The 26,765-nt window shown below is 42.9% G+C and overlaps 5 protein-coding genes across 7 annotated transcripts; 3 read left to right on the top strand and 2 right to left on the bottom strand.

Annotated features, from left to right (window-relative positions):
• The first annotated feature begins 379 nt into the window (after positions 1-379).
• On the top strand, positions 380-2,648 carry LOC120696658 (calcium-binding protein CBP-like). Its single transcript, XM_039979634.1, has 5 exons — positions 380-1,054; positions 1,673-1,719; positions 1,820-1,995; positions 2,218-2,236; positions 2,324-2,648. The coding sequence occupies exons 1-5, from the start codon at positions 469-471 to the stop codon at positions 2,426-2,428; spliced, it is 933 nt and encodes a 310-aa protein (XP_039835568.1). The 5' UTR covers positions 380-468; the 3' UTR covers positions 2,429-2,648.
• A 231-nt stretch (positions 2,649-2,879) lies between these two features.
• LOC120696657 (E3 ubiquitin-protein ligase listerin-like) lies at positions 2,880-14,239 on the bottom strand. 3 transcript variants are annotated; one of them, XM_039979630.1, is made up of 15 exons: positions 13,950-14,239; positions 13,421-13,483; positions 12,509-12,586; positions 11,873-11,964; positions 11,570-11,672; positions 10,668-10,820; positions 9,598-10,256; positions 9,065-9,515; positions 7,741-8,219; positions 6,846-7,644; positions 5,864-6,554; positions 4,716-5,779; positions 4,177-4,632; positions 3,461-3,691; positions 2,880-3,349 (listed from the first exon to the last, which is right to left on the bottom strand). In XM_039979630.1, exons 1-15 carry the CDS (start codon positions 14,112-14,114, stop codon positions 3,122-3,124), a joined length of 5,712 nt encoding a protein of 1,903 aa, XP_039835564.1. In that variant the 5' UTR covers positions 14,115-14,239; the 3' UTR covers positions 2,880-3,121. The 3 variants fall into 3 exon arrangements, with proteins under 3 accessions (XP_039835564.1, XP_039835566.1, XP_039835567.1); XM_039979632.1 differs by having other exon boundaries at positions 10,668-10,832; positions 13,950-14,189; XM_039979633.1 differs by lacking the exons at positions 11,873-11,964; positions 12,509-12,586; positions 13,421-13,483; positions 13,950-14,239 and having other exon boundaries at positions 10,668-10,816; positions 11,570-11,668.
• A 516-nt stretch (positions 14,240-14,755) lies between these two features.
• Positions 14,756-15,766, top strand: LOC120700328 (NAC transcription factor NAM-2-like). Its single transcript, XM_039984553.1, has one exon. The coding sequence runs from the start codon at positions 14,756-14,758 to the stop codon at positions 15,764-15,766; it is 1,011 nt and encodes a 336-aa protein (XP_039840487.1).
• A 227-nt stretch (positions 15,767-15,993) lies between these two features.
• On the bottom strand, positions 15,994-21,490 carry LOC120696656 (probable calcium-transporting ATPase 9, plasma membrane-type). Its single transcript, XM_039979629.1, has 7 exons — positions 20,991-21,490; positions 20,012-20,066; positions 17,990-19,929; positions 17,755-17,913; positions 17,245-17,416; positions 16,839-17,137; positions 15,994-16,578 (listed from the first exon to the last, which is right to left on the bottom strand). The coding sequence occupies exons 1-7, from the start codon at positions 21,174-21,176 to the stop codon at positions 16,273-16,275; spliced, it is 3,117 nt and encodes a 1,038-aa protein (XP_039835563.1). The 5' UTR covers positions 21,177-21,490; the 3' UTR covers positions 15,994-16,272.
• A 2,502-nt stretch (positions 21,491-23,992) lies between these two features.
• LOC120696655 (mitochondrial acidic protein mam33-like) lies at positions 23,993-26,728 on the top strand. Its single transcript, XM_039979628.1, has 3 exons — positions 23,993-24,183; positions 24,267-24,586; positions 26,224-26,728. Exons 1-3 carry the CDS (start codon positions 24,043-24,045, stop codon positions 26,387-26,389), a joined length of 627 nt encoding a protein of 208 aa, XP_039835562.1. The 5' UTR covers positions 23,993-24,042; the 3' UTR covers positions 26,390-26,728.
• The last annotated feature ends 37 nt before the right edge of the window (positions 26,729-26,765 follow it).

Genomic DNA, 26,765 nt, shown 5'->3' with positions numbered 1-26,765 from the left:
TCCTCAACCACCACCCCCGGCCGGCGGCGATCTCCCAACCTCTATCGCGAGAGGAAGAAGAACAATTCTACGACGTCTTCGCTAGCACTCACGCCGCCTTCGCAGGCACTCACGCGCGTGACTCCGAATATTTGCGTTTGTTCCCGCATTCAGAAATAGCGATGTGAACACAACTCCTTGCTCCGTGGCCGCACCGATCCTTCGTCACCGAGCTCAAGCTCGTTTCTCACGCCCGCACGCGCTGGAGCCGCCGCGTCGTCGAGTCGAGTTCGAACCGGGTCGTCTCGGGTCGGGTGGCCCGCGGTTAATTCTAGCCGTTGACCCAGTCCAAGACCGTTTCGATTCGCCACGTCATAAAGCCTGCTCTCTTCTCTCTTCCGCTGCAGAAATTTCCATTCGAAGCGCAGCCTCGATTTGATTCCCAATTCCCCACATCACCCTTCCCGTGTGATCGCTCCACAAGCCCCCATGGCCGGCTACCCGCCGCCCGGCTCCGGCTACCCCTACGGCCCCGGCGCCGGGGGTGCCGGAGGCTACGGCGCCCCGCCGCCCTACGGCTCCTCCCCGGCCCCCTCCGCCCCGCCCTACGGCGACAAGCCCCCCAAGGAAGGCAAGACCTCCTCCTCCTCCTCCGCGCCGCCCTACTACGGCGCCCCGCCCTCCTCCCAGCCCTACGGCGGCGGCGGCGGAGGCTACGGCGCGCCCTACGGCGCCCCGCCGCCCTCATCCGCCCCTCCCTACGGCGCCCCGCCGCCCTCGTCCGCCGCTCCCTACGGCGCGCCGCCGCACGCGCCCGCGCCCTACGGGGCCCCGCCGCCGGCGTACGGGGGCGGGTACGGCGGGAGCCCCTTCGCGTCGCTTGTGCCGTCCGCGTTCCCGCCCGGGACCGACCCCAACGTGGTGGCCTGCTTCCAGGCGGCAGACCGCGACGGCAGCGGGATGATCGACGACAAGGAGCTGCAGTCCGCGTTCTCCGGTTACAACCAGAGCTTCAGCCTCCGCACCGTCCACCTCCTTATGTACCTATTCACCAACACCAACGTCCGCAAGATAGGTAATTAAGGCCCATCACGCTCCTCCCCCCTCCTTCTCGGTCCTGCGTGCCATTGTTCCTTCTAGTTAGTCAGTGGCGCGCGCCTCGAAAGATCGGCATCGTGCTCCTCGTGCTGGTCAGCGGTGCTGTGGTTTAGGTTTTTGCGTCGTGCATGGGACTTATGGAAACCATGGGACTTTTTGTAGTTCATGAATGGTGAAGTGGTTCTACTGGGCATGCCAATCTGTATCTTTTTTTTTCTGTAATGCATGTAGTTTGGTAATTACAATTTTGTGTCATATGGACATTCATGCTTGCTACAATTCTTTACATTCAATTCTATTTGGTACACATTCGATACAAGTTGAAAATACTAACTTGATCTTCACAAGCTAAACCATTTAATTTAAGTAAGATTTCCATATATTGTTTTTATTCTCTTTTGCTATAATAAATGTAGAGTTCAAGTCATGAGTTGTGAGTTTCTAGTCTCAACTCAAAAGATCAGTGCTAAGTTGTGTTTCTTGGTCCTTTTGCTCAACTAGTGCGAAATATTAGAGTCACGATTTCCCTTTTTAAATCATATACCTTCTCTGTTTCTAGGTATTCATGTGCTACCTTTTGTTTTCAACCTTTCAGGGCCCAAGGAATTTACTTCTGTGTTTTACAGTATTCAGAATTGGAGAGTAAGATGATCTGCAACTAAATATTCCTTTTTCTCTTACTTCTAGGCAAGCAAATCAGTCATGCTTAGCACTGGTACTAATGTTTCGCTCTATTGTTCAGGCAATATTTGAAAGATTTGACCGTGATCGGAGTGGTAAGATTGACTCATCAGAACTGCGTGATGCTCTTCTCAGTCTGGGATATTCCGTCTCTCCAACTGTGCTAGACCTGCTTGTGTCTAAATTTGACAAGACTGGGGGCAAGAGCAGAGCAATTGAATATGATAACTTCATTGAGTAAGGGCCTTCCTTCAATTTAACTGGTCTTTGTTTCTTGACTGGTTGCCTGGCAATGATTTTTTTTCCTTCAGATTTTTCTGTTATGGATATAGCCGCATGGATCATACAGTGCTGTTATCTTGGATGTTCATAACTCATTGATATCCTATATGCTTTCATTCTGCCCAGTACCACAATCCTAACTTTTTTTTCCCCATTTTTAACTTTTTACCTCTGCAGATGTTGCCTCACTGTTAAGGTACGCCTCTACCATACTGAACAATCGCAGCATTTTTTTTTTGGCATCTTCTGTTATCGTGTGCTCATTTGTTTCGACTATTTGCAGGGACTGACTGAGAAGTTCAAGGAGAAGGACACCGCATACTCCGGGTCTGCGATGTTTACTTATGAGGCTTTCATGCTGACCGTGCTCCCTTTCCTCATCGCCTAGTAGCACAGTTCAGAGCAAAAGCTAAGCATGCCATGCCAGTTGTGTAAAAGTGGGGAGAGTTGTTTTGAGCTGAGTTAAAATTCTTGGATTTGATTGGTGTTCCTGGGGTTGCTTGTCATAAAGTTGATGGGTGGGTATGTTTAGCTCAGAAAATGATACAACCTATATATAGCACTGGATCTGTTTGTTCAACAATAACCATCTAGTCATTTTCCGTCCATTGCTTCTCCCACTCGTGTCAGCACCTTCCCAAATTCTGCCGCCGCGAGATAATTGACAGCGACTTTCGGTCACCAGCATGAGCCCGCGACCTGCATTTCACGGTCGATTTCTTGTCCGTGGCATCGTTAAATAGTGTATAAAACAAGCGAGGAAAAAAAAGGAGAGTTCGAAGTTATACTTTGCACAAATTTTTAAAAAAGATGGGTGGTCAAACTTAGAATAAAAAAGATAAATAAATTATAATTTGTAACGGGGGGAGTAGTTAGCAAATGAATTGAAGAAAAGGAGCTTGCTGTATACATTAGTTAATCGAATGGGCATTAACACACTTGAGCCGCACATCTCTTCCTGTACCAAGAGATTGGACTGGAGATTCTGAGAGCTAATGGTGTTAAAAAAAACTGCTTGTGCTACACTGAATACACACGTCATTTACAGGAACTATTGAACAGTGCCAACAAACATGCATGCCTAGAAGGGAGTCTGGCACAGCGGGCAAGTCGATTTGTTGGACGTCGAGAACCACTTGTAGAGGCAGGCACCGTGGAACTTATGCTTGCAGGTCTTGCACGCCAGCCGCGGAAGGCTGTGGTTGCTCGTGTGGAGAATGCTGTAGCAGATAGGGCACTCCTCCACGCCCTCAAACTCCTTGTCGAAATTGCTCTTCCACGTGCGGATCGCCTCTGCTATAGCACCGTTCTGCAGAGAAGCATATGCAAATATGATCAAACGCCATTTTCATGTCCTTGGGTTGAAAGCCATCGGTTAATATCTACTACCCTCTCATTTTTGTTCTAGGAAAGAAATTACCTGGTTGCGGACGAATGATGTGAGGGAAAGCAACCATTTCCTACACTTGACTTCACTGATACCTAAACTTCTGGTACATTCAACATCAACATGGCGCAAGGGGTAACAGTTGGGGAGGCGTATGACAAGATCAATTCCTGTATCCTCCTTTTTGTATGTAGCAATGATTTCATAAGCCGATCGGTTGACGCTAACTGAGAAATTCTCGTCAGCATACACAGAATCCTTAACCTGTAATAAAGAGAAAGATGGTGAGTTGCAGGAGACAATAGAGCTCCAAGGACCATGTTGATTTCAATTGGAATAGCATTATCTGATCTACATGCAGGGGCGGAGCTGGGCCAGGCCGACACCTAGGACCACTCAATGGAAGAACACGCTGGCTGGACCTAGGACTTTTATGCTACAAGCTACAGTATAGAAAATACCAGCCATGGCCCTAGTAGCCCTACCCTTCCCTCCACCACTGTTTACATGTACCCACTCAACTGTTACTACATGATTTTAACAAAAGAAACAATTACTGAAAACCAAATGAATTAGTGGGCATCTAATGCCGCTAAGTTGTGTCAGGCTAATAGGTTGTTTTCAAAGAGGTTAACCGCTAGTTAATAGAAGTATAGAACCCTATAAGCTGGCGAATAAATTGTAACACGCATGGCTCTTTCTCACAGCAAGGCTAAAGTGTATCTTGCCACCGAAGATCATGCACATACCTGAGAAAATTCATCTAGCAGAAGAGGAGGGCTGCACCATTGTCTGGTAAACGACTCAATTGAGTATGACAATGAACGGTCCCTCAAAGTAGTAAACCATGTGCGCACAAAAGAGGGTAGCAGTCTAATCATCATTCCATACAATGATCCTGCAAGTGAAGCCATTTGCAAAGTCCCAACTGGCGAAAGAGATTCCACATATGGCAGCAACGAACAAGTAACTATGGCATCCTTAGAAGATTTTGCAGCAGCCTCCGCTTCAGGCAAGAGTTCAGCATCCTTTTTCTTCCCACTAGGAGCAGCACTCTTTACTGGGATGTGCTGGAAAATGCAATCCAATATGCACGGACTGATCTTCTCTTGTATATATTGAAGTACATTTTCCCTAATAATGGAAGATGATGGCAGTGATTGCAAGTGTGACAACAATAATGCCCATGCAATGAAGACATCAACCTAGTGAGAGAAAACACAAAATAACCATTAGCACATGATAAAAGAAATAGCTGCTAAATTTAAAAAGACATAATATAGCATACCCTGTCTCGCGCTGTCAGATCTGTTTTCAGAAGTTCAGACGTTGGGAATTCAACTAAGGCTGAGAGTTCATCTCTGAGACATAGAGTTTTCTCTGAATCTGGCATCAACTCAGTGCTTTCGCTAATGCCTGATCGCTGAGCAGATGAGCAATTTTCTCCCAGAGAACTATCTTTAAGCAATGAAAGTTGACAGAAGGGCTCAGACAGAAGTAGAGAGAAAGCGGCAAACTGTAAGTGAAATATTGGTTGTGACGAGAAAAGAATTGAATACAATCCACTGACTGAACCCTTGGTAAGTCCCCACAGGTCCATGGACTCCAGTGCAGACCTTCTAATCTCTGGCGAAGCATTCTTTATGAATGACACTACAAGTTCCCAAAAATGTAAATAAGCATGGCGACTGGAACCTATGATGGATGAAGCCTCTTCACCAAAGGATTTTGCAATTGCCTCTGAAACACCAGTAGCCAAGAACAAACGGAGGATACTCTCCATCATCTTGTTAGTACTCTCAGCATAGTCCCCTGATCTAATAAGCTGCAAACTCTTGGCAGTCTCTACTTCTTGGAGATTACCAAGATGGTTGAGGCGACACAATGTAACAAGAGAAGCTTCCGCGAGGCTTAATGTTAACTTATCTGTAGTGCTAACCATTAACTTAAGCTTCTCCAAGGCATCTTCACTTGATAACTGGTTTATTACGGCATCATTTATGCCATCTGTCATTTCTTCCACAAGCAAAGCAGATGATTCAATACACTTGAATACCATGCGGAAAACAAAATGCCAATCATTTTCCTGAAGTTTTGTCCAGCAATATCCAACCATAACAGCTGTCAATTTTACCCCCAATAACTCAACTATCCTTGGTATCACAGTTTCACTAGTGGATAATGATGAAGCTGCACCATTATAGAAAAACTGATATTTCTGAAAGAGAGTCAGCATTAATGATATCTCTGCATCGCTGATTTCTCGCTCAACCGTAACTACCAATCTCTGAGCTCCTCCAGTTATGCTCAATGGGAAGCAAGACAGTGCCACTTGCATCCAGTCCTCAATATCTGACAAAGTAACAGATCATATTACATGTTTGTAAAGGCAGTATTGTATGTGAGTCATCTAGTAAAAATTCTAATGAAGCCTACCTTGAACTGGTACTTCCCTTGGACTGGATGAAAGGCAAGAGATGGCTGCCTCAAGCCAACTCAATATGCTTTTCCTGACCAAATCACCATATGGAGAATCTTCAATGAATTTCTGTTTCTGCGGCAATGGTTTTATGATGGTACTCATAACAAAGGGAAGAACTTTCAGACATTTTCTGTTTACTGTTGAGCCCATAAAAAGATTGCTCAACACTTGCTCAAAAAATACAAGTGCGTCAGATTCTCTCCAAAGACAATTCTTAGTGTTGGTAGTAAATAACAAAGCCACAAGAGCACGGAGAAAACGGTCTTGAATTTTCCCAATCTCATTGTTAGAAAGATGCCAAGCATTAAACAGTACCCATGAATCACTCTCATGCATAAGGGTGCCCCCTAACAGTGTGTCAAGCAACAGAGACACAATGTTAACCTCAAGACGCGATTCCTCTTTTATGTACTGGACCAGAGAAGGCAAGAATGTTTTCAGTGCACTTCCCCCTTTCCATGTCCAAGTGCAAAGGATCTCACCAGCCACCCATGCTCTAGACAAGGAAGACATAGGTGAAGTAATATCAATTGATTGTGATGTGGCACATCGTAGATTTTCTGGAATACCTAAAATCACTTCACCAAAGCCAAGATTGAGAATAAGCCTATCAACGAAAGCAACAAACCGCTGGTGTTTCAGTTCCTGCACCAAAGGAATTATTGATTTAGTTCTCCAGAGCTACTACAGTGACTGAGAACTCTCACAAATAAAGTGCCATTTCATTTAAAACATAACTCAGATAGTAGATAGAACAGTGCAATCAAATAAATTTTGAGGATAACTACTGTCTACGACAAATAAGTTACACATACAAACTATGCAGAAATTTCATAAAGATATGACTCGTCATCCAATGAAGTGCTTCTTAAATATTTTGAGCCAAATAAAAGCAAGGACTGTGGGGAGAAAGAAGACAGAGAAAAGAACTCTTACAATGTCATCTGTAATAGCCGGATCCAACTGGACCTTCATAGATGCAAGCCCATTTTGTAAACATGGTTTCAACCAGAGTGGCCAATATTCTCCCTCAGATAGTAAAAGATCAAAAAAGCTTTGCAAGTTTATGTCATCAAGACAAATGAGCTTCAACATTTTTACCACCCACTCAGAACATAAGACTGCTGTCTTTTCCACATGCAAGTCTCTTGTCTGAAATACAGAATACCTGATAGTTTGAGCTAGAATATTTGCCAATCTATTCACTGTGCATGAAGGAAGGTTATTCCAAAAGGATGGACTTAAGCTTTGGCAAAAAGCATGTATGCTTTCTGCAAGGTTAGCCTTCAAATGCATTTTCTCATCCAAATAATCTTTTGAGCTTCTGCCCATAGAAGAACCAACATCCATATCTTTTATATGACCTTCCAAATCACTTTCATCATCAGTAGCCAAAGACATGCTACATTCCCATTCAATGACAAACAAAGCTGCCAGAATAGAAGGAAATACAGAATTTTCCTCAAGTCTCCCTAGTGAAAAGAAGCTACCCTGAAGTACTTTAAAAGCGAATCGAGCCGTCTCAAAGTTGATTAGCAGGGGATTTTCTTCTGGAAGCTTCAAATGCTCAGGTTCAGAAGGCAACAATAGAGAATATGCAAGCCTTGCCCATTCAAAACTTGATGCCAAGAGTGCCGATGCCAAATCCTTAACAATGGATTCTAGAACTTTATGAACAGTCTCAGCAGAAAGAAAACAGATCTGATCGTCCTGATCTGAGCCACCAAGTGCAGCACTGAAATTTTACAAATAAAAATTTAGGACAATGTGCTGGCACCTGGAAATAAAAACATTCACAAAGGAACAAATACTAAGGGATTGAAGCACATACCACAAAAAACTAACATGGTGGTCTGCAGCAGTCAAATCGCAGAGGACAGAAGTTGCAGTAGAATCTAATAAATCATGCCGCCAATGTTCTGGAAGATAACCATTTTTCTGTAAGTTCCTTAGCTTTCCCCCAGCAATTCTTTCTCTGACTTTCTGAAGCAACAGTGTAAGCAATTCTAATCGGCTCTTAATGTTCAAGGTCTTATCATCAATGGAGTGCTTTTGTTCAGCTCTAGTATATTTGATGATGGAACACCATTGGTCAAAGAAGCACTCGTTTTGAAATAACGAAAGCAGCAAATCAATCTTTGAGTTACAGGTGTTATATTTTCCATTAAAACACCAAGGGAGAAGTTCAGAATTGAACAACTCCAGATAAGATTTGACATCTGACTTTCCATGATAATTCTTTAAAAATAGGGGAATGGGTCCAAATATTTCAACCAAAACTGAAAGAAGATTAACCAAGCTTGGAGTATCCTGCATCAATAGCACAATGTTTTATAGAACACACTTCAATTGCTATGTAAGTTGTGTAACCATAAATTCAAAGAAGGATGCAACTTTGTCTCGATCTCCACGTCCACGTGTCGATGTATGGTACAAACTGAAGGACACAGCACATAGATTGGTGCTAAAAAGAAAATTTTCTCAGGACGTTTAAAAACTTGTTCTACCAGCATCTAAGATTTTATGCCAACAGAGTTTTAATTTAGTTAGTGGTTCAAATGAAGCACTCATATCTATCATTTGCATACCAATGAAACCATTTTTAGCAGAGATTGTAACAGTGGTTGAATATCTGGCTCATTTACCCATTCTACATGATCATTGTACTGTTAAACTTCTAGAGTCAATTTGGGTAGGGGGGACAGAGAAACCAATCCCTAGAATTTAATACAAACTTGAACTAATCCCTAGAACTTCCTGGACGAATCCTCCTCTTCTGAACATCCCTAAGTGTTTATACTTATTGGAGTGTAGATGTGAATTTTCACGTTCAACAAATCATAAAATAATAATTTAATTGAGCTCATGGCGATATAACTATCCTACTCCTGCTATAAATAATAAGTCATTCGTGAAAATATGATATTAAAATAAAAAGAAATGCATGATCCTAACGTAGTTTTCATGATTCTTAATGAATCAGCTCTCTTGTGCGTTTGAGGAAAAAATAGGTGATTTTCATGATGAATCCAATAACATTGATCTTGCGTTGCAAAACAACTAACGACTTACATTTTTTTCATCAGAGTTTATATTCAGGTAAAAGAACAAAGATTATGTTAATCTTCATGCCAAAATCAAGAGTCTGGTCTTACCATGAGCATGATGGCTGGCAAAGACTGTTGAACCAGCGGTCTTGCTAATCTTTCTAGTGGCCACGTTTTACCTTTGTGTACAACGAGTTGATCCAAAGATAAGAAGAACGACACAAGTTGCTCTACATGGTCCTGAAACTTCGAAAGCTTCTCCCCTTGTTGAATTATGTCCATACAGTCCCTCACCAGCAATGAACAAGAAATATTGAGTAAATGATTTTCAGTATCCGCAATCACATCCACTATTTCAACAATACATTTCCCCAAATCCTGAAGATAGTACATTGGGTACTGGGTGTTCATCACTGACCCTGAATTTTTATGAGATAACTGAACACCGCTACCAGCTGTGTCACCGGACAATAAAAGATAGTCACGCCAAACAATTTTGGCAAGTATATCTGTTATAAGCTTGATGGGAGTATCATCAGAAGAATCTTCTCCAGAATATCTGTAAAAAGAGATAAGGTGATTACACAGGAATTCCAGGAATCGCAAAACAACTGCAATTTGAACTAGTTCTGAAAGGATACCTTGATACATTTTCTAGAAGCCACAAAAAAATATGTTTAAAGGCAATACAGAAAGCCAAACTGTCAGCAGCTGATAACTGCCTCTGGTTCCTTCCATCCCAGAGATTATGCAAAAAATCAAAAACAAATTGTTGTCCCATGACTGCTTTAGGTGGTATAGAGTCCAAAAATTGAACTAGATGAGGATATGAGATTTGTTTGGACCCATAGCATCCATTTTGTAGGAAATTCCAAAAGTGACTGAGGACAACTTTGTGAATATTGCAATATGACCAAGCCTCTGGAAACTTTCTAGAGAAAACAAGAATTGTATCCCACATGGAAGAGTGGCATGACGCATCCTTTTCATGGAATGCACCAAGTATAGTAGGAGAAAGTTTCTTCATGGTTTCTTCATCAAAAACATGAGGGACATGTTTGATATAACTTGTAAGCAATGAGTATGTAGCTGACCGTATAACAGCACTTTTTGACTTGAGGACATCAAGGAAACATTTATGCATACAAAATGCAGCTTCAGCAGAAGAAAGTGTAGTAGATCGAACTTTTGACAGACTCCTTTTTCCTGTACTGGTACTATCACCATCACAATTTTGCAATTTCACTCCTAGTAAAATGTCTATAAGAGTTGCCATAGCAAGCAGTGATGATGATATCACCTGCAGAGGAAAATAGGAAAATGGACAAACGGTATTAGAAGCACAGTAGGAACTTACCAATAGAAAAGTTCAGGACAAAATGAACCAATGACCATGTCTAAGACAAAGAGCAACAGAAGAACAAGAACGCTCGTCAGAAAATGGAACTACTATTTGAAGATACAGACTTCTATCCTTCTATGTAAAAGGAGAATGGGGCATCAATTATGACTGTGAAATATAGCATCAGTGGAATAAACATTAAGGAAAAAAGGTGGAAATCAATCAATTTAATTACAAGATTGCATAACTATTTATTTAATATCAGCTGGTAATCTCTTGAAACTGATTGCACACAGGAAAATAAATTTTTTGCAATGGAAAGCTAACCGATACACCACATTCAGAACAATGGAAGAGCATAAATCATACCCTCTGGTGCATATCTTCCAGTTCATCCATTGGTGTAGCCTTGTCAGATAAAGCTTGTGTTGTTAGCTTCAAGTTGTCACTTAAGTAAAGAAATATTTCTTTCACGCATAACATTAATGCATCCAATCTTCTCTCTGACTGTGGGAATGCTGCCTACAGAAAGAACTGAAACATGTGAACAAACCTACAACATATTAGAAAGATAGAGGAAGACAATATTTATAAAATATATTATATAGATGAAAACATATATTTTATAGACAAAAGTATTATAAAGATAGATTTTATAATGAATCTAGTAACATCAATATTGTGTTTTCAATCTATGTAAAAATTTTAAACATTGATGATCAAAGTTCAAGAAAATGTTTGGCACGGCCCAAATGAAAAAAAAAACTTGCAATGTAAGGAAATTACCTCAAATACATGGAATGTACATAAATCCAAGGGGGAATCGTGTTCTTACTTACATACCCAACTAACAAGGAATCAAAATATTTTTATTTCCTTTTCCCAACTAGTGGTAAGTGAGGGGTATACCCAAAAAATCAGCCAGTGGAGTGCATCCCCTAACCAGATATGAACATAAGAATAAATTCATGATTCCACATCAATGGCCCATTTCTTGCAGTTAATTGTCAAGAGTTATTTTCCAATCATTTTGAGGGCTTACCTGAACTCGTGGGGATTGGTCCCAATCCCTTTGGTCAGGTGGAAAATTAATTAACTTTCCTGCCAATCCAAAGGGATTGAGTAAATCCCTGCCTACCAAAACAAGCCCTCAATGGGTTTAGTATTTTTGGTCTAGCGATCCAGGTAAGAAATGGGTGCAGAAAATCTAGGTGGTCCAGGAGAAGTAATTTGCAGCCAGTAACATTAATCAGAGAAGGTCTAGCACCCACCTCGAATGAACGTCGAGCAGCCTGTGCAACCTCAGGAGCAGGGTCAAATTGAGAAAACCACCAAGGACCTATCAAGGACTTCAGATGTGGAGCTATACCCTTCCTAAAACAATGGAGTAAATGACACACCTTCAAAGATGAGAAAAAAATTGCAAATTGAATAAATGAAATTACAGAAATCTACTAAGTTCTGCTGGGGTATAAGATCTTTTCTAACTGAAAGAAAACCAACAAGGTACCACTACCAAATATAAACAGCATAGACCAGATCCACCTCAGCTAAATGGAGGGAGATGGACATACTTGATTGCTGTGACAAGGCTAGACATGGCCTCATGAGTAGCACGACGAACTTCTCTGTTATAGTCAAGCAGAAGCCTCTTGTACTCGAATGCCTAAAAAGAAGGAAAATATAGTGTGTACTTTTATGGTGATGGTACCAGCATAATCATGAAACAGACATTACAATCAGTGAATTGAAGAATCAAAATACTCTTAAGTACAATAGATTATAGCAAAATAATGAACAAAAGCATTTAATGCAACAATAAGTTTAACCATTTTATCCTTCCTTTTTTTCACTGATTTTGCACTCATATGATCTCATTTAGAAAGTCTAACAAACCTAAGGTATTCATGGATTACAGGGAAACAAAAACAATCTACTCACACACAAAAAAAAAGAAACAAGTCAACACTGCCAAGTAGGAAACAAGCTCCACATGGGTGTCATGTTCTGATTAGACCTTGCATATAATATAAACATATGTATGACAGAAAAAAGAATACCACTTTATCACTAGGCATATTTTCATAAAGATATTAAAATATTATGAAGTATGGCATAATAAAATTGCCACAAATAAGCTTTACTCATATAAGGACCATAAGGATATAAGATCAAGATAAAAAAATGCAACAGGGCAGTAGAGAAAATACCCATTGTGGAACAATCTGCACCACTTCCTCGCCAGGTGTTTGTGCAAAGAGTGTAGAGAGCGCAGATAAGGCCTTGAGCTACATTGAAGAAAAGAAAAGAGAACTGTAAGATGTTATGGAAAAAGACTTATAAATAGCAGATCAGTGAAAGCATATGCAGTGTATTATCCAGAATTTAAGATGCAATTTCCTACATAGAGGACTGGGAATCCGTCTAACTTCATATATGTGACCTTTGAAGGTTCAGAGAGAATTATGTTTCTGATTGCGATGTCTAAAATACTTATTTTCTATGTCATTAACTCTTACAGAAATTAAAGATTAATCTTGTCTAGTGAACAATTTGCTAATATGATATAGGTTAACAATACATTGACATGATAACCACTGGGGATGCAAATTGCTGCCCAATGGTGTTTCTTCAGTCAGCTAATTAATTGTGCGGCATGTCATTTTAATTCATTTATCTTCCCTAAATTAATTGTGTGGCATGCGATTGTAGTTAATTTTAGCAAAGTTTAGGTTGACCCAATGACCCAAAACAAGTGGAACATGTATCCCTAATAACCACGATAAGAACAAAATCAGCAACAGATAGTACAATGGCGATGTCATAGATTTTTCTTTTTATTATAGAATGGGTGTAACATTTAAGGAAGAAACGAATAATAAATGCCAGAGGTTATTTGGAATAATGGAAACTGAAGCATCCCTTTGACAGATAGTGATCAAACCTCAGAATTTGCGTAAGTAGGACATCACTGAATTCTTGTTGTTTTATTATCAACGGAAATGATTGTAAGATAAGTGGATTTTAGCTAAAGATTCTCACTATAAGAACACAAGTGCTACTAGTACAATATTTTTGAGAAAAATAAAGGTAAATGCAAAGAATATGACTAGCAGGCTGACCTTTGTTGTTGGATCCTTCCTTCCTAGCCTTTTTAGGTTCTGAAGCACTTCACCATCCACATCCTTCACACAATTATGATAAATAAGGCATGAGAATGTCCTAAGTGCGAAGCCACAAACAGAAGCAAACTTAAAACAGAGCTAGTAAACTCAAAAGGTTTTTAGTTGTGCCACGTGGAGCTAGATGATGCTGGAGTCAAACAGATAATTGCAGCGTGTGTAGGTTGTTACAACACCCGTATAATGGAAAATATTATTAAACCTATGAATTCAGGTCCAACTCCCCACCACCGCTAAACCATAAAGCCAATTCGATTCTGGTTCCTTGCTATCACAGAGGACATGGGAATCGTTGCTACTGGTTATTAGAACTTCGTCTGGTTTCGCTTGCGCGGAGAGGAAGTACCCAATTTGGGACCCAGTAATCAAACTAGACAACCAGGCAAATTCTTCCACTGGTGAACTAAGGCAAGGAGACACCCTCGTCAATAGACCTAATGTCTAAGGAAGGAAGAGCGAGAAAGCATACCGGGGTGAGCCGGATCGGGGCGTCGGGGTCGGAGGGCGCAGCGGGCTCCACACGGACGGCGCCGTGGTAGCCGCCGAAACCGACGGTGGGGACGGCGCCCTGGGCGTGCGGCACCAGCGACGCCGCCATGCCGCTGCTGGACGCGCGGCCCTTCTGCTTCCCCATCGAGGTCGATCCCTCGTCTCGGCCGCTTTCCGCTCACCGCCGCGGCGACGCCGCCGCCGCACGAATCTGCTGAAGACGACGACGGAAGCAAAACCCCAGCACACAGAGGCGACTAATTTTGGTTTGCTTCGGCTTTGGTATGTAGCCGGCCCATGATGACTACTTGTGGGCCTAAGACGAATGGGCCCGGCCTTTTTCATTATTCATGGCTCAGCTGGCCCATCTCAACCCAACACGAGCATTTTTTTTTTGTTTTTTTGCTTCTTTCCAAATTGCTTCAGAGTTCAGACAGCGAATTACCGGAGAAGTTTTGCAGTGTTACCGTTACGGTTGCTGATCACGATGTGTGGTGGTAGCTATGAAACCGTAGCCGCGTTCCGCGAAGCCGAATCCTATCACATCTCGGACGTCTGCCTCTCGGTTAAGAAATAAGAACACGACTCGAACTCGGATCTCCGGACCTGGACACACGCAGCGATATATAATGCCATCGATCCACATGCTCGCCTGCCCAAATTCGCAACACACCTCTCGCGCGCGAAAATCTTCAAGATCACCGTCCAAGATCCTCAAAGCCCTCTCGCCGATCTTGGCCACCGGACGCTTCCAGTTCCAGCCAGCAACAAAGAAGAGAACGGATGATGGAGCAGGCGCGATGGCCGGACGTGCCGCCGTGCTACCGCTTCACGCCGACCGCGCGGGAGCTCATCCGCGACTACCTCAACCCCTGGGTGGCCAACCCCGGCCAGAAGCCGCCGTTCGGGGAGCCCGAGGGCGTCGTGTGCGCCGCCGACGTCTACAGCGCGGACCCCGGCACGCTCACGTCGCGGCTCCGCCGCTTCGGCCACGACGACGGCAACTGGTACTTCCTCTGCGTCGCCCGCTGGAAGGACGGCAACGCCGGCACCCGGATGAGCCGCGCCGTCCGGGGCGGCGGCACGTGGCACGGCTCCGGGAAGCGGGTCGCCGTCCCCCGCCACGGGTACCGCCAGACCTTCGAGTACCGCGACGCCGCCGGCGACAAGAGCGCCTGGCTCATGGAGGAGTTCGGGAGCAGCATGCCCGAGGCCACCGACGGCGAGGGCGTCAGGGTCATCTGCAGGGTGCACCGCACGCCGAGGGCGGCGGCGGGCGGCGACGACGGCGGGGAGGAACACCAAGAAGAAACCGACGAGATCCTCCTGTCGTCCAAGAGGCAGCGAGCCACGCTGAGCCAGGAGCAGCACGACTTCGCCGCCGCAGATTACTGGACGACGGCGGCGCTAGCGCCGCCCGATGCCGGGTGCTCCTATGCCATTGCTAGCACGTCGCAGACTGCTGCGCCGGTGATGAACGGGGCGGCATCAACCACCACCTGGCAGCTGCAGCCCGTGATGGAGCAAGGCGTGGATTATTACCACCCTACCGCCGGCATCAATGGCGACGAAGACATCAAGGGAGAGCCAGAGCCAGAGCCAGAGCCATTGGAGACGACGGTTCCTGCAGACATCGGATGGCAGCAATTTGCAGAGATGGGCTATGGCTTTGGCTATGCCGCTGAAGATGCGCGGATGAACGAATGGATGCGTAATACCTTCTCATCATGCCCGCAGCCAAGTGACAGTGCGGCGCAAGAGGGCGATGATCCTAGGGACGAAACGGGAGCAAGCTGATGCATTGCTGGGAGTTTGGCGTCCATTGTTGTGGAGTTTAGTAGAATTATTACATGAATGACTGACAAGCTTAGCGCCGATTCGAAGATGATCCAATACTGATGATGCAATGTCTCTGTTAGTATGTACTCGACTTTATGGACGCGTTCAGCTCTGTACAGCCATGGAAGGTGCCATGGTGGGCAACAAAACAATCACGAGTGGTGCACCACTCACTGAAACTGAACTTTGCTAAATCCGGTAAATGTATAGCTTCCTTTCGATAACAAAGTAATTGTACTTGGATTAGTCAAGAACATTGTTTCCATAACCCATGCCAAATATAATGCGTTGCATTGCATGACAAGGTAAAGAACAATTTGTTATAACTGAACCTAGACAGTGGTTTATTAATTGTCCCAAACATAACTCAAAGTATAATGTAGCCGTGGTGCATTTGGGGTTCTCAGGAAACTGCAAATTCTACCAAATGCAATGCCTTGCCGTTGCCAATCGCTCTTCTTCGGCTATATGTTATCCGGACCACTCGGTAGCGGCACATAGCCATTTGGACCTGAAGGATTTTCATCTGATTTAACTGGTATGCACTTCAAGATGGCGCCCACGATCAAGCTGATGGATCCAAGGCCAACGCTCACCAACCAAAGCTGCCAACTAAGTGGAACAGTGCTGGCAAAAGTGCCCAGAAATTCTATGATCACCACTTGAAATATGACTGTCACGGCTATGATTCCAATAAAGATCCAATTGCTGATCATACCACGGAAAACATTAATCTTCTGCATTTCCCTACTGTTTATTTCATTGAACACCTGAAGTAACATAATTCAAAGACCATCATCAGATCAGACATAATAATATGGGGGACATAATTCAAATGCACAGATCTTCCTTTGTTTTTTCAGAGCAATGGCGTCATAGGTTTCATGTAACTATATTGGTTTAGGATGCAGACAAACAGGTTATAATTTTTAGATTAGGGCCAAAAAGGAACATTTGGAATGAACTTTACTTCAGCACACCATAGGCATTAGGGCTGAATGTATGTTGCTAAAAGTTAGAATGCACTCACCTGGCAGAACACGAAAGAGTTGAAGATGAGTGTATTGATTACAGATTTGGAATCAGAACCCTTGATGTTCAGGAGTCGTTCCCCACCAAACATGAGAGCTCCAAGTACAACCAACTGATATAAACTTTGCCCAATGATATTTCGCCACATGACCTTGGTAATGAAACTCTCCCCGCGCCGAACAGGTGGCCTCTTCATCATGTCATCATTTGGAGGTTCTGTAGCTAGGGCTAAAGCTCCCAATGTATCCATAATCATATTGACCCACAACAACTGCACTGCTGTGAGAGGAGCACTCCCTGCAGCGCAAAAGTCAAAAGTATTGTTAATTAAATAGTGGGTATCAAGAATCACTAATGGAACAAACATGGCAGCGTAGAAAGAGTATTATAGATGATGTCCACACCTGTGATGCATGCTGAGACGAAGTTGATGACCAAAGCAACAATATTGACAGTCAACTGGAACTGCACAAACTTTTGGATGTTTATGTAAACCGCACGACCCCACCTTGCAACATTGATTATAGTTGTAAAATTGTCATCAAGTACTATCACATCAGCACTTTCCTTGGCTACCTGAAGAGGTGTTAGGTTATACCATTATCTTTCAAGGATCATGGATAGTCGCTGAAGGACAAGCTTTTGCAAGTCAGGAGTTATAAACTTCTAATACGACCGACATGTATCCAGTCAGCAAGAGGTTTAAACAAAAAGAACGGCAGAGATCAATGTTTAATGATGATTTCTGTGTCGACATAGAAACAAACTATTCGAATCGCAGAGTTGAAAATGGAACTAAATAGATTTCTTCTACGAACTTTTCAAGTTTAGAATCACTATCTATGTATTCCGCCGTGACTTAATCAGTTCCTGCTAATGTCACGTCCATGCATGAATGTGTAATAATAAAGTACCTCTGTGCCTGCTATGCCCATAGCAAGCCCGATATCTGCTTCATGTAGTGCTGGAGCATCATTCGTACCATCGCCAGTCACAGCAACCACCTCATGAAACATACCTCGCAAGTTTGTCACAAGGGTGTGCTTGTCCAATGGTAAAGAACGAGCCATAACCTGCAAATGATAATTGATAATTAAAATTTGTTGCAAGATATTAGCATACATATAGGCTGAGAGAAGAAAAATGCACCCGAATCTTGGGTATCAAGTCCCTCATCTCTTCCGGGCTCTTGCTACGGAAATCTGGTCCTTCTATTGCTATGCCATCGTCAGTCAATATTCCACACTCTTTGGCTATAGCTTTAGCTGTATTAATATTATCGCCAGTCACCATTCTCACAATGATACCAGCAGACATGCAGGCCTTTACAGCGTCCTTGACTCCTGGGCGCACAGGATCTTTGATGCCAAAAATGGATATTAGAGTAAGACCGCTTGTCGGACTATCTGAATCATCCTCAAAATCATCCACCTCCTTATATGCCAAGCACAGTGTCCTCAAAGCATCTGAAGCAAAAGAGTTGATAGTATCCAAGATGTTCTTTCTCTGATCTTCTGATAAGGGAACACTGTTTCCATCAGCATCAACCATCATGTTACACATCTGCACAATAATTTCTGAAGCACCTTTGGAGAACCAACGGTATGTACCATTGGGCAATGATACCAACACTGCCATCTTCTTCTTAACCGAATTGAAAGGCTCAACCTTAACCTTGGTGCAGGCCCTATCCTCAGCATTGTGACCTCCTTCCAGTTTCAGGCCAAATTCAAATATTGCCCTTTCTGTTGGCGTTCCTAAAACATTTTGCGTACCATCCTTTTCTTTGACTACCTCTGCACTGGTGTTTTCAAAAATGCCCTGCAAGAGTAGGCCCAATGTGGTTGGAGAAATGACAGAATTCAAATCTTCCAAAGTATTATTACCGGTAACTGACTTTGAAACCTCAGCTATCCATATCTTGTCAACCACCATATGGTTAGTAGTCAAAGTTCCTGTTTTATCCGTGCAGATGGTACCAGCAGATCCCATTGTCTCACATGCTGAAAGATGTCTTACAAGTGCTTTATCATTCATTAGTTTTTTCATTGCAAAGGCAAGACTCATAGTAACAGCTAGAGGTAACCCTTCAGGAACAGCAACAACAATAATAGTGACTGCTGTTGCGAAGTAGTTCACTATGGTCAATGCGTCAGTAGAATACCATTTGGACAAACCAACTGTTAAACCTTTTTCAATAAGGAATCTAACCATCAGGACTACAAACGTTAACGTGGCAAACACCAGGCCAATCTTCCCAATGATGGTTGCAACTCCGTTTAGTTTAACCTGCAATGGCGTCTCATCCTCCCCTCCTTCACTCAGCGTGCTCATCAGTCTTCCCCATTCAGTGCGCATGCCAACAGCAGTTACCATCATCTTAGCTGATCCATCCTGAACTTTGGTTCCTGCCAAGATGAACGGCTTATCTTGAGAAATATAAACTGGGTCACTCTCACCTGACAAGCTGGATTCATCAATCAAAAGAGAGTATCCATGAATGTACAGTCCATCAGCAGGTACTTGGTCTCCAATTGATAAATGAACGATATCACCAACCACCAAGTCATATATAGAGATCTTTTGTCGAGAGCCGTCTCTGGTTACATGGATAAATATCTTCTTCTTTTCATTGTCTAGCTCCTTGAATTGAAGTGACTGCCTGTAGTCACTGATAGCAGTAACCATCACAACCAACAAAATGCTGAGTATTATGCCCAAGCCATCATACATGCCCTTGGGAAAACCTTCAGATGCCAGACCAACTACAGCAGATATCAAAGCACATACCATAAGAATGATAAGAGTCATGTCCTGCAATGCATCCCAGACAAACATCCAGAAACTTCTTGAAGGTTTCTCTGCATAGCGATTGACACCATAGATGCTTTGTCTTGTATCCAAGTCACTAGCAGATACACCACGGTCAAATGTTGAGCGGATCTTTTTGGATATCCCATCTATCCCACCATGCATCCCCAATGCTTTATGATCATGCTTGCTTGTTATCGATGCCAGTTCTTCTGGATTGATGGAAAATCCAGCTTTGATAATATCATCGGTCAGATGGTACTCTTTATGTTTGGCACCTTCACCATCAGATGGTTCACAAGTTAGATGGAGTTAGTAGAGCAACAAAAAAAATCAGTAGCACCAGAAGTTATGCAATACCATCAATGAAGGTGATCGCAGCCTTCTGCACATAGAGGGCAAGCCAGATTTTTTGCTGCCGGAGAAAACAAAGAACAAAAAGGTGTTCAGTACCTGCATATAGGAAAGTAGTTCTTTCCTCCTAGCATGTAGCATATGAGATACAAGCTACTGCACAAATATAAAGATGCTTGCAGTTTACTAATAGACAATAGCATTCTTTTTTCCAGAAATGGATGTGCAGTTGTGCACCCACGCTATGTGCCAAAAGTAGACCACATATACTAGAACCATTATAACTCAAGACAAAACGCTGGATTCTCCGAGTCCAACAAACAGAAAAAGTTGAATTATGTACAACGACATAAAACTGTGACATCTTTAGATCTGCACAAGCAAGATTATCGCAGGTAATTGTTCAAAAAAGATTATCGCAGGTGGGGCCTCAACGATGGGACCAACGTGGTTGGGGGGCCCTAGCAAGGCTGCTTGTGGTTGGGGGACCCCAGCAAGGCTGCTTCCTGGAAGCTTCCTTGAGGGTCGTAGTCATACTCAGCCTTGGCCAGATAATTGGTCCATGATCGTGAACTAGAAAAGTTCTGACTTTATTTTCCGTAAGGTTTATTAACAACTTGCATTTATACCAACTAGTTTGAATATTCAGGCACAGACCTTTCAGTGAGAGAATTTTTCTGTGCCGTTATGACGCTATGTGATGGCTAGACAAGACCAACAACTGGTAACCATTCCACTTTACTCTAGTATACTACACTGATAAAGATGAATCAGATGCAGTTTGGCGGAAATGGTTTAATTATTCCAAGGTGGGGAAAGGCGGAGTGAGTAGAGATGTAGAAAGCGTCACGTGCTGGCTGCTCAGGAGATGCAGCGGAGGGAAAGTAAGTAAAGAGATCGGAGCAATGGTATACTGTGGAGACGGAAGCAATCAAAGTGGCAAAGGCTGGCTACGGACTAGCATCGGCGACAAGTTAGCAAGTACCTGGATGGATCGCCGGCGGGCTTCGTTCTGGCTGCGGCTGTCGAGGTCGGCCACCATGCGGAAGCGGCGGCGGCGGTTCTTGACGAGGGCGCCGACGGCGGAGCGCCATCGCCGCTGCGCTTCCTCAGAAGGGTTCTTGGGCGGGAGATCGAAGTCCTCCCGCAGGCTTTTCTCCAACCAGTCCATCCCTCCCCTCCCTCCCACAGGAGCGACGAGCTCGCCGAGGCCGGGAGCAAGAGAGGAAATGGATGGGGGGTTCGAGTTCGAGCGCTGGAAGTGGGGGACTAGCGAGGGCAGTCTTGAATATAAAAAGGAACAACCAACTCCCGGCGAGGCGTGGTCCGCAGATATTGACGCTCTGACCTTCTGGCTCTGGCACGGCGCGCCGGCCGTTCTCCGTCACAGCCCGTGGCTGCTGCCTCCGTGGCGAATCAGCCAGCGTGCGACGGCGAAGGGCGCAAGGCCCGGCCGGCCGCAACTGCTTTGGGACGCCCGTCCGCCTGATGGGATGCCCAGGAGCCACCAAAGCAGCTAGGCAGGTTGGCGCGCTTTGCGCGCCTGTTACAAAAGATTTGATGTAAAATAATAATAAAAATATATTATCGTATATTACAGTTAAAGCAATATCGTGCTGATATATTTTGGCAACGTGTTGATGTATTGAATGAAGTGTGATAGGTATAGTTGATAAATTATCATATAATTATATTTTGCGAGTTTATGAAGTGGAATTAAAATCCAATAAGTAGTAGGGGCTAGCACGTGTAGACGTAGTGTATGAAATATGGTTATTATTTTCATGTAAATAAATAATTAAATATATTTTGTGGGTGGATTCCAATTGAATATTATGTGGGTAACACCTAAATAACACACAGGGCCCATCCCTGTATAAATAGTACATAGAAGAATTTATTTTGTGTATGTTAGTAGATATAATTGATGGATTAGCTTACACTAATTATTAATTTTGGTAGAAAAAATGATAGGGTTAGAAATGAATTATTAATTTTGGTAGAAAAAATGATAGGGTTAGAAATGAATGTATGATTCAATTATATTTTGCGAGTTCACAAAGTGAAAATAAAATCCAATATATAATAGAGGCAAATGTAGTATATAATTTTTTTTCATAAAAAACTAAACATTTAAACACATGGGGCCACTTTTTAATTTTTTTAATTTTGAATTATATTTTTTATTATGAACAGTACCCGGTGGGGCACACATGAACAGTATCTTTTTTATTATTTTTTATTATGAACAGTACCCCCGGCCCCACATGAACAGTACATTTTATTATTTTTTAAATGATGAACAGTACTCCCGGGTCCACGTGGGGCCGCGACGCATGAGCGCGCGCCAATTCCTGGCGCGTTAGTATAGGACTCAATGGACTCGACACTGGGAGTGGGACACCACGGAAAAACGAGCTACAACTAGCAGCTGGTCAGATGCCCTTTCGGGTATGAATTGACGACATTGTGACATTGTTTGAACTGTCATAAGACTGCGACTTATGGAAACTTTTTACGAGCTAGTACTAAATTGGTAAGGTTTCAAAATGACCGTCAGATTAGTCAAGCATGCGGGATTGGCCAGCTTCTTGTACCACATCATATAGTTGACATTAAGGGTGTGTTTATTCGATGAAAAAGATTGAGTTTTTGTTACTGTAGCAAATTTCGTTGTTACATGACAAAAAATGTCTAATTATAGACTAATTAGACTTAAAAAATTTATCTTATGCTAATCAGTTAGACTGTGTAATTAGTTATTTTTTTCAACTATATTTAATATTCCATATACATGTCCAAAGATTCGATGTAACGGATACTGTAAAAAAAATTTTGGAAGCCTAACGCATGCTGCCCCCCTAAGAAAATGGAAAGATACTGATGGCTGATTAATAAAATGGGAGAAGGATCTACTAGCAGTCTGTTAGGTGTGCTACAGATAGGAGTATACTGGTAATCTAATAAATATGTTTGACCAACCCAAACCAGGTTGTCCCTCCATCGAGTATGAAGGGCTAGAATTGTGCGAATATTTTTTTAATGTTTATGAGACCTTTATATAAGTAGTGAGGACGCGATTGATACATTTTAGTCATATGACTAAACTTTAGTCACCCCTTTTGGATAGAGTGACTAAAAGGGAACTCAAGAAGAAGAGAAAGAGGAGAGGGAGAGGGAGAGAAGAGAGAAATAGAGCAAGACACATGGTCTAAGAAGGACATGAGAAAGAAATTTTAGTCACTTTTAGTCAACCCTGTTTTAATAAATAAATATGTGACTAAAAGTGACTAAAAGAGAGGTCACTCCATCCAAACACCCCTTTGGATCCATTAAAGCAATGGTCTAGACAAATCACCGACTAATTTTGAACGTCCACACTTAGCAGCTTTAAAATAATGATACCTATTGCAATTGCCACACTGGATTATTAGAAAAATTCGGCTATGTAGCACTCTATTCTAGAATTGATTGATGATGCCTACTGCACAAAAACAGTGCCACTTCAAGTGCAGTACAGTACTACAGTAGTACATAGTAAAAGCACTTCGCCACAAGTGGCCCACGGATAAAATCGCAGGAACTGGAAGATGCTTGCTGGCCTAACCATAACCAGACCCAGGGAGTATCTTGTTTACTCCCTCCGTTGTAAAAAGAATGTAAATCTTATTTTCTGAGAAGTCAAACAACTTCAATTTTAACAAAATTTATATAAAAAAATTACTAACATTTGTATCTTCGAATAAATGTAGTATAAAAATATATTACATAATTAATCTAAAGATACTTATATTATAACATAAATATTAATTGTTTGACTCCTGAGAAGCGAGATTTATAATTTTTTTGGACGGAGGAAGTACTACTTTACTAGCATATTCGATGTTCTCTAGATTTTTTTTTTTTGAGAGGACGATGTTCTCTAGATGTTTATTAGTTCGAACGGAAAAGCCCATGGGCCGATCAATAATCTCGTTGGGCCGGGGTGCTTCTTCCCAAATGGTCTCACCGGGCAACCGCATCGCACCCCGGGCGCGATGTTCCTGCGGCGGCTGAGAACCTCCGCCGCCCTCCGCCGTGGCGCTAGCGACGGCGGCGTCCTGGCCGCCCTCCGCACCGAGCTCTCACACGAGCTCGCCTCCTCCGCCCCGTCCGATACCCCTCCCTTCCATTCCCAGGTAAGGTAACACACCACCTGATGCTCCGCTTGCTCGGCGACCCAGTAACCCCAACTCTCTCTCTCTCTTCCCCACATTCGCAGGACGCCCCTGACTTTGTCACCGTATCGGATGCCCCGCGCGCGCAGGACGTGCTCCTGCGCCGCCGGGGCGATTCCGACGAGGTCCTCGTGTCGGCGCTGCTCGCGCCGCTGCAGTTCGCGGACCAAGCGCCGCTGCCCAGGGCCGCGCTCATGAAGGTGTTCGTCAGTAAGCCTGGCGCGGCTCCGGTGCTGCACTTCGACTGCCGTACGTTCTGGGTTGGGGAGGACGGCGGCGACGCTGACTATGCTATTGACGCTGTTCGGTACCACCCAATTCCTGGTGATGCTGCGGAAGGCAAGTATGAAGGGCCGGAGTTCAGGTATTGCTTATTCCGTTTCACTTTCACGGTTATGCTTTGGATACTGTTCTATATGGAATGAGTGAACTGAACTAGTAAATTGGGATTCTGCATAGAAAACTTTGTAGAAAAATGAGTATTTCTTTGGCACATTCAGGTGGAGCTGTAGGATGATATTGATTGGAACTATCCTTTTGGTTTACGAGTGTCACTGAAACTCATGTTACAACTTCTCACAAAATTGAACCTGGCCAGTAAGGTTGTGTCGGCAAGACTAACTGAATGCATGCCAAATTTGTAAATTTTGTATGGTCCATTAATCCTGAAATTCCTGTTTATGCTTGTGATTTCCATGTCTACCTCTTCAATTTAAGGTTCATGATCTGAGAGAGGTCTGTTAATTGAAAATGAAAATCATGATACTTGAATGATATATTAAACGAAATACAAATCTCTACAGAAATATAAACCTATCAGGACCCCAAGATTAGACTCATGGGAGTGCAACTAGGCATTACCTGGTTCTGAATCAAAGTAGTTTTTTTTTACGAGATATGTCAAGTTATTCTGGATGTTCCTTTTTATCCTAATTTGGGATCTCACGATCTTGGCAATTTCTTTCAAGATGTTAAACTGTAGTAACTTAAAATGGGCTTGCACCTAGCAAGGCAGCTGGATGTAGGGAATCTGATTGTCCTGGATTTTCCATGCATGCTCCTTATGTCAGCTAGGGTTATTGGGATAGATTACATTCACTAGCTAGTGTGCTATCTACATTTGATTTTAACCTGAAAACTTGGTTAAGATGATGGTTAATACTTCAAGTCTTTTGAATGATAATGAAATGCTGTACCATCATCACTCACCTTCATTATAGTACTATATATGCAATCTTTGATTTTTATTGAGTGGAGAACACTCAAAAACCAACCAAGGGTGTGTTTAGATCCCACAAAAACTCCAAACTTTCCATCACATCGAAATCACATCGAAACATTAAATATAGCAAATGATCCATGCATGGAGTACTAAATGTAGGTAACTAAAAAAACTAATTGCATAGTTTTGATGTACGTTGCGAGACGAATCTTTTGAGCCTAGTTAGGTCATAGTAGGACAATATTTACCACAAACAAACGAAATGTGCTACAGCGTGCTACAGTGTCCGATGTGACTTTTTCTACCCGTTTTCGAGGGATCTAAACACAGCCCAAGTAAGGCAATGCACAAGAAAAGAGTCCAGCTGGGATATTCTTTCAATCAGTACAGGAGTAGTCAATAAACATGTTATTCTTTAATGCTATAGTGCAACAGTGCTTGTTCTTATGCAAGCTGAGTGCTTGTTCTTATGCAAGCTGAAATATAAGTTGACATAGCAAATAATTTATGCTTTTTAAATAAAGCATAATGTGAATTTGCGGAGATATCTCCCTTATTCTTTGTGCCACTAATTCACGGCCAGTTTTATGATAATTGATTGCAGCATTACTTCATTGATTCTTTGTTAAAAAAAACAAAGTGTTCTATTATCATGTCGATCCACCAAAGAGCATATATCAATTTTTGTGAACGTCAAGAAACCTCTTCAGCTTAAGACAAGGTTTGGTTTGTTCAAAATCACTAGCACTCCATGACAGTGTTTGCCATTCTGTGTTCAGAGATTTGGATCCTGGGCTAAAAGCTGCATTGCGAGAATTTCTAGCGGCAAGGGGCGTCAACTCCAAGCTGGCAGGCTCAATTCTCCATCACTTGCTTCAGAAGGAGCGCTCCCAGTATGTGAATTGGCTGAAGACTTTAGAAGTGGCATTTGCAAAAAATCATTGACCATATCCTCATTTGAACATTTATAAACTATCGTTTCTTGCTGAGTCAAGAGTTCACATTTTTGTTGTGCCGAGGCGGGAACGGGCGCAGTTCCTGCCCATTCATGTCGATGATCAGGTCCGAGCTCCACCGGCCTAAATCCTGTTGAGAATATGTGGAATCCCGACATCCATATCCCGAGAGAATTCAATTCTCTCATTTTAAATTTGCCCCATAAATTCCTGTGGAACTTGTACATAGCCAACAGGTTCTTATTATGTACATGTCCATGAAGAGACATCCTTTTCCAAGGTGTACTTGTCATATTCGTTTATGAAGTGAATCGTTGAATTGCATGAAGATTGTGACTTCGTTAGTTCGACGGGGACGTTTTGGA

Source organism: Panicum virgatum, chromosome 3K (genome assembly GCF_016808335.1).
Source record: "Panicum virgatum strain AP13 chromosome 3K, P.virgatum_v5, whole genome shotgun sequence".
Taxonomy (NCBI): Eukaryota; Viridiplantae; Streptophyta; class Magnoliopsida; order Poales; family Poaceae; genus Panicum; species Panicum virgatum.
The sequence above is the reverse complement of the archived record's forward strand: the minus strand, read 5'-3'. Positions and strand labels throughout refer to the sequence as shown.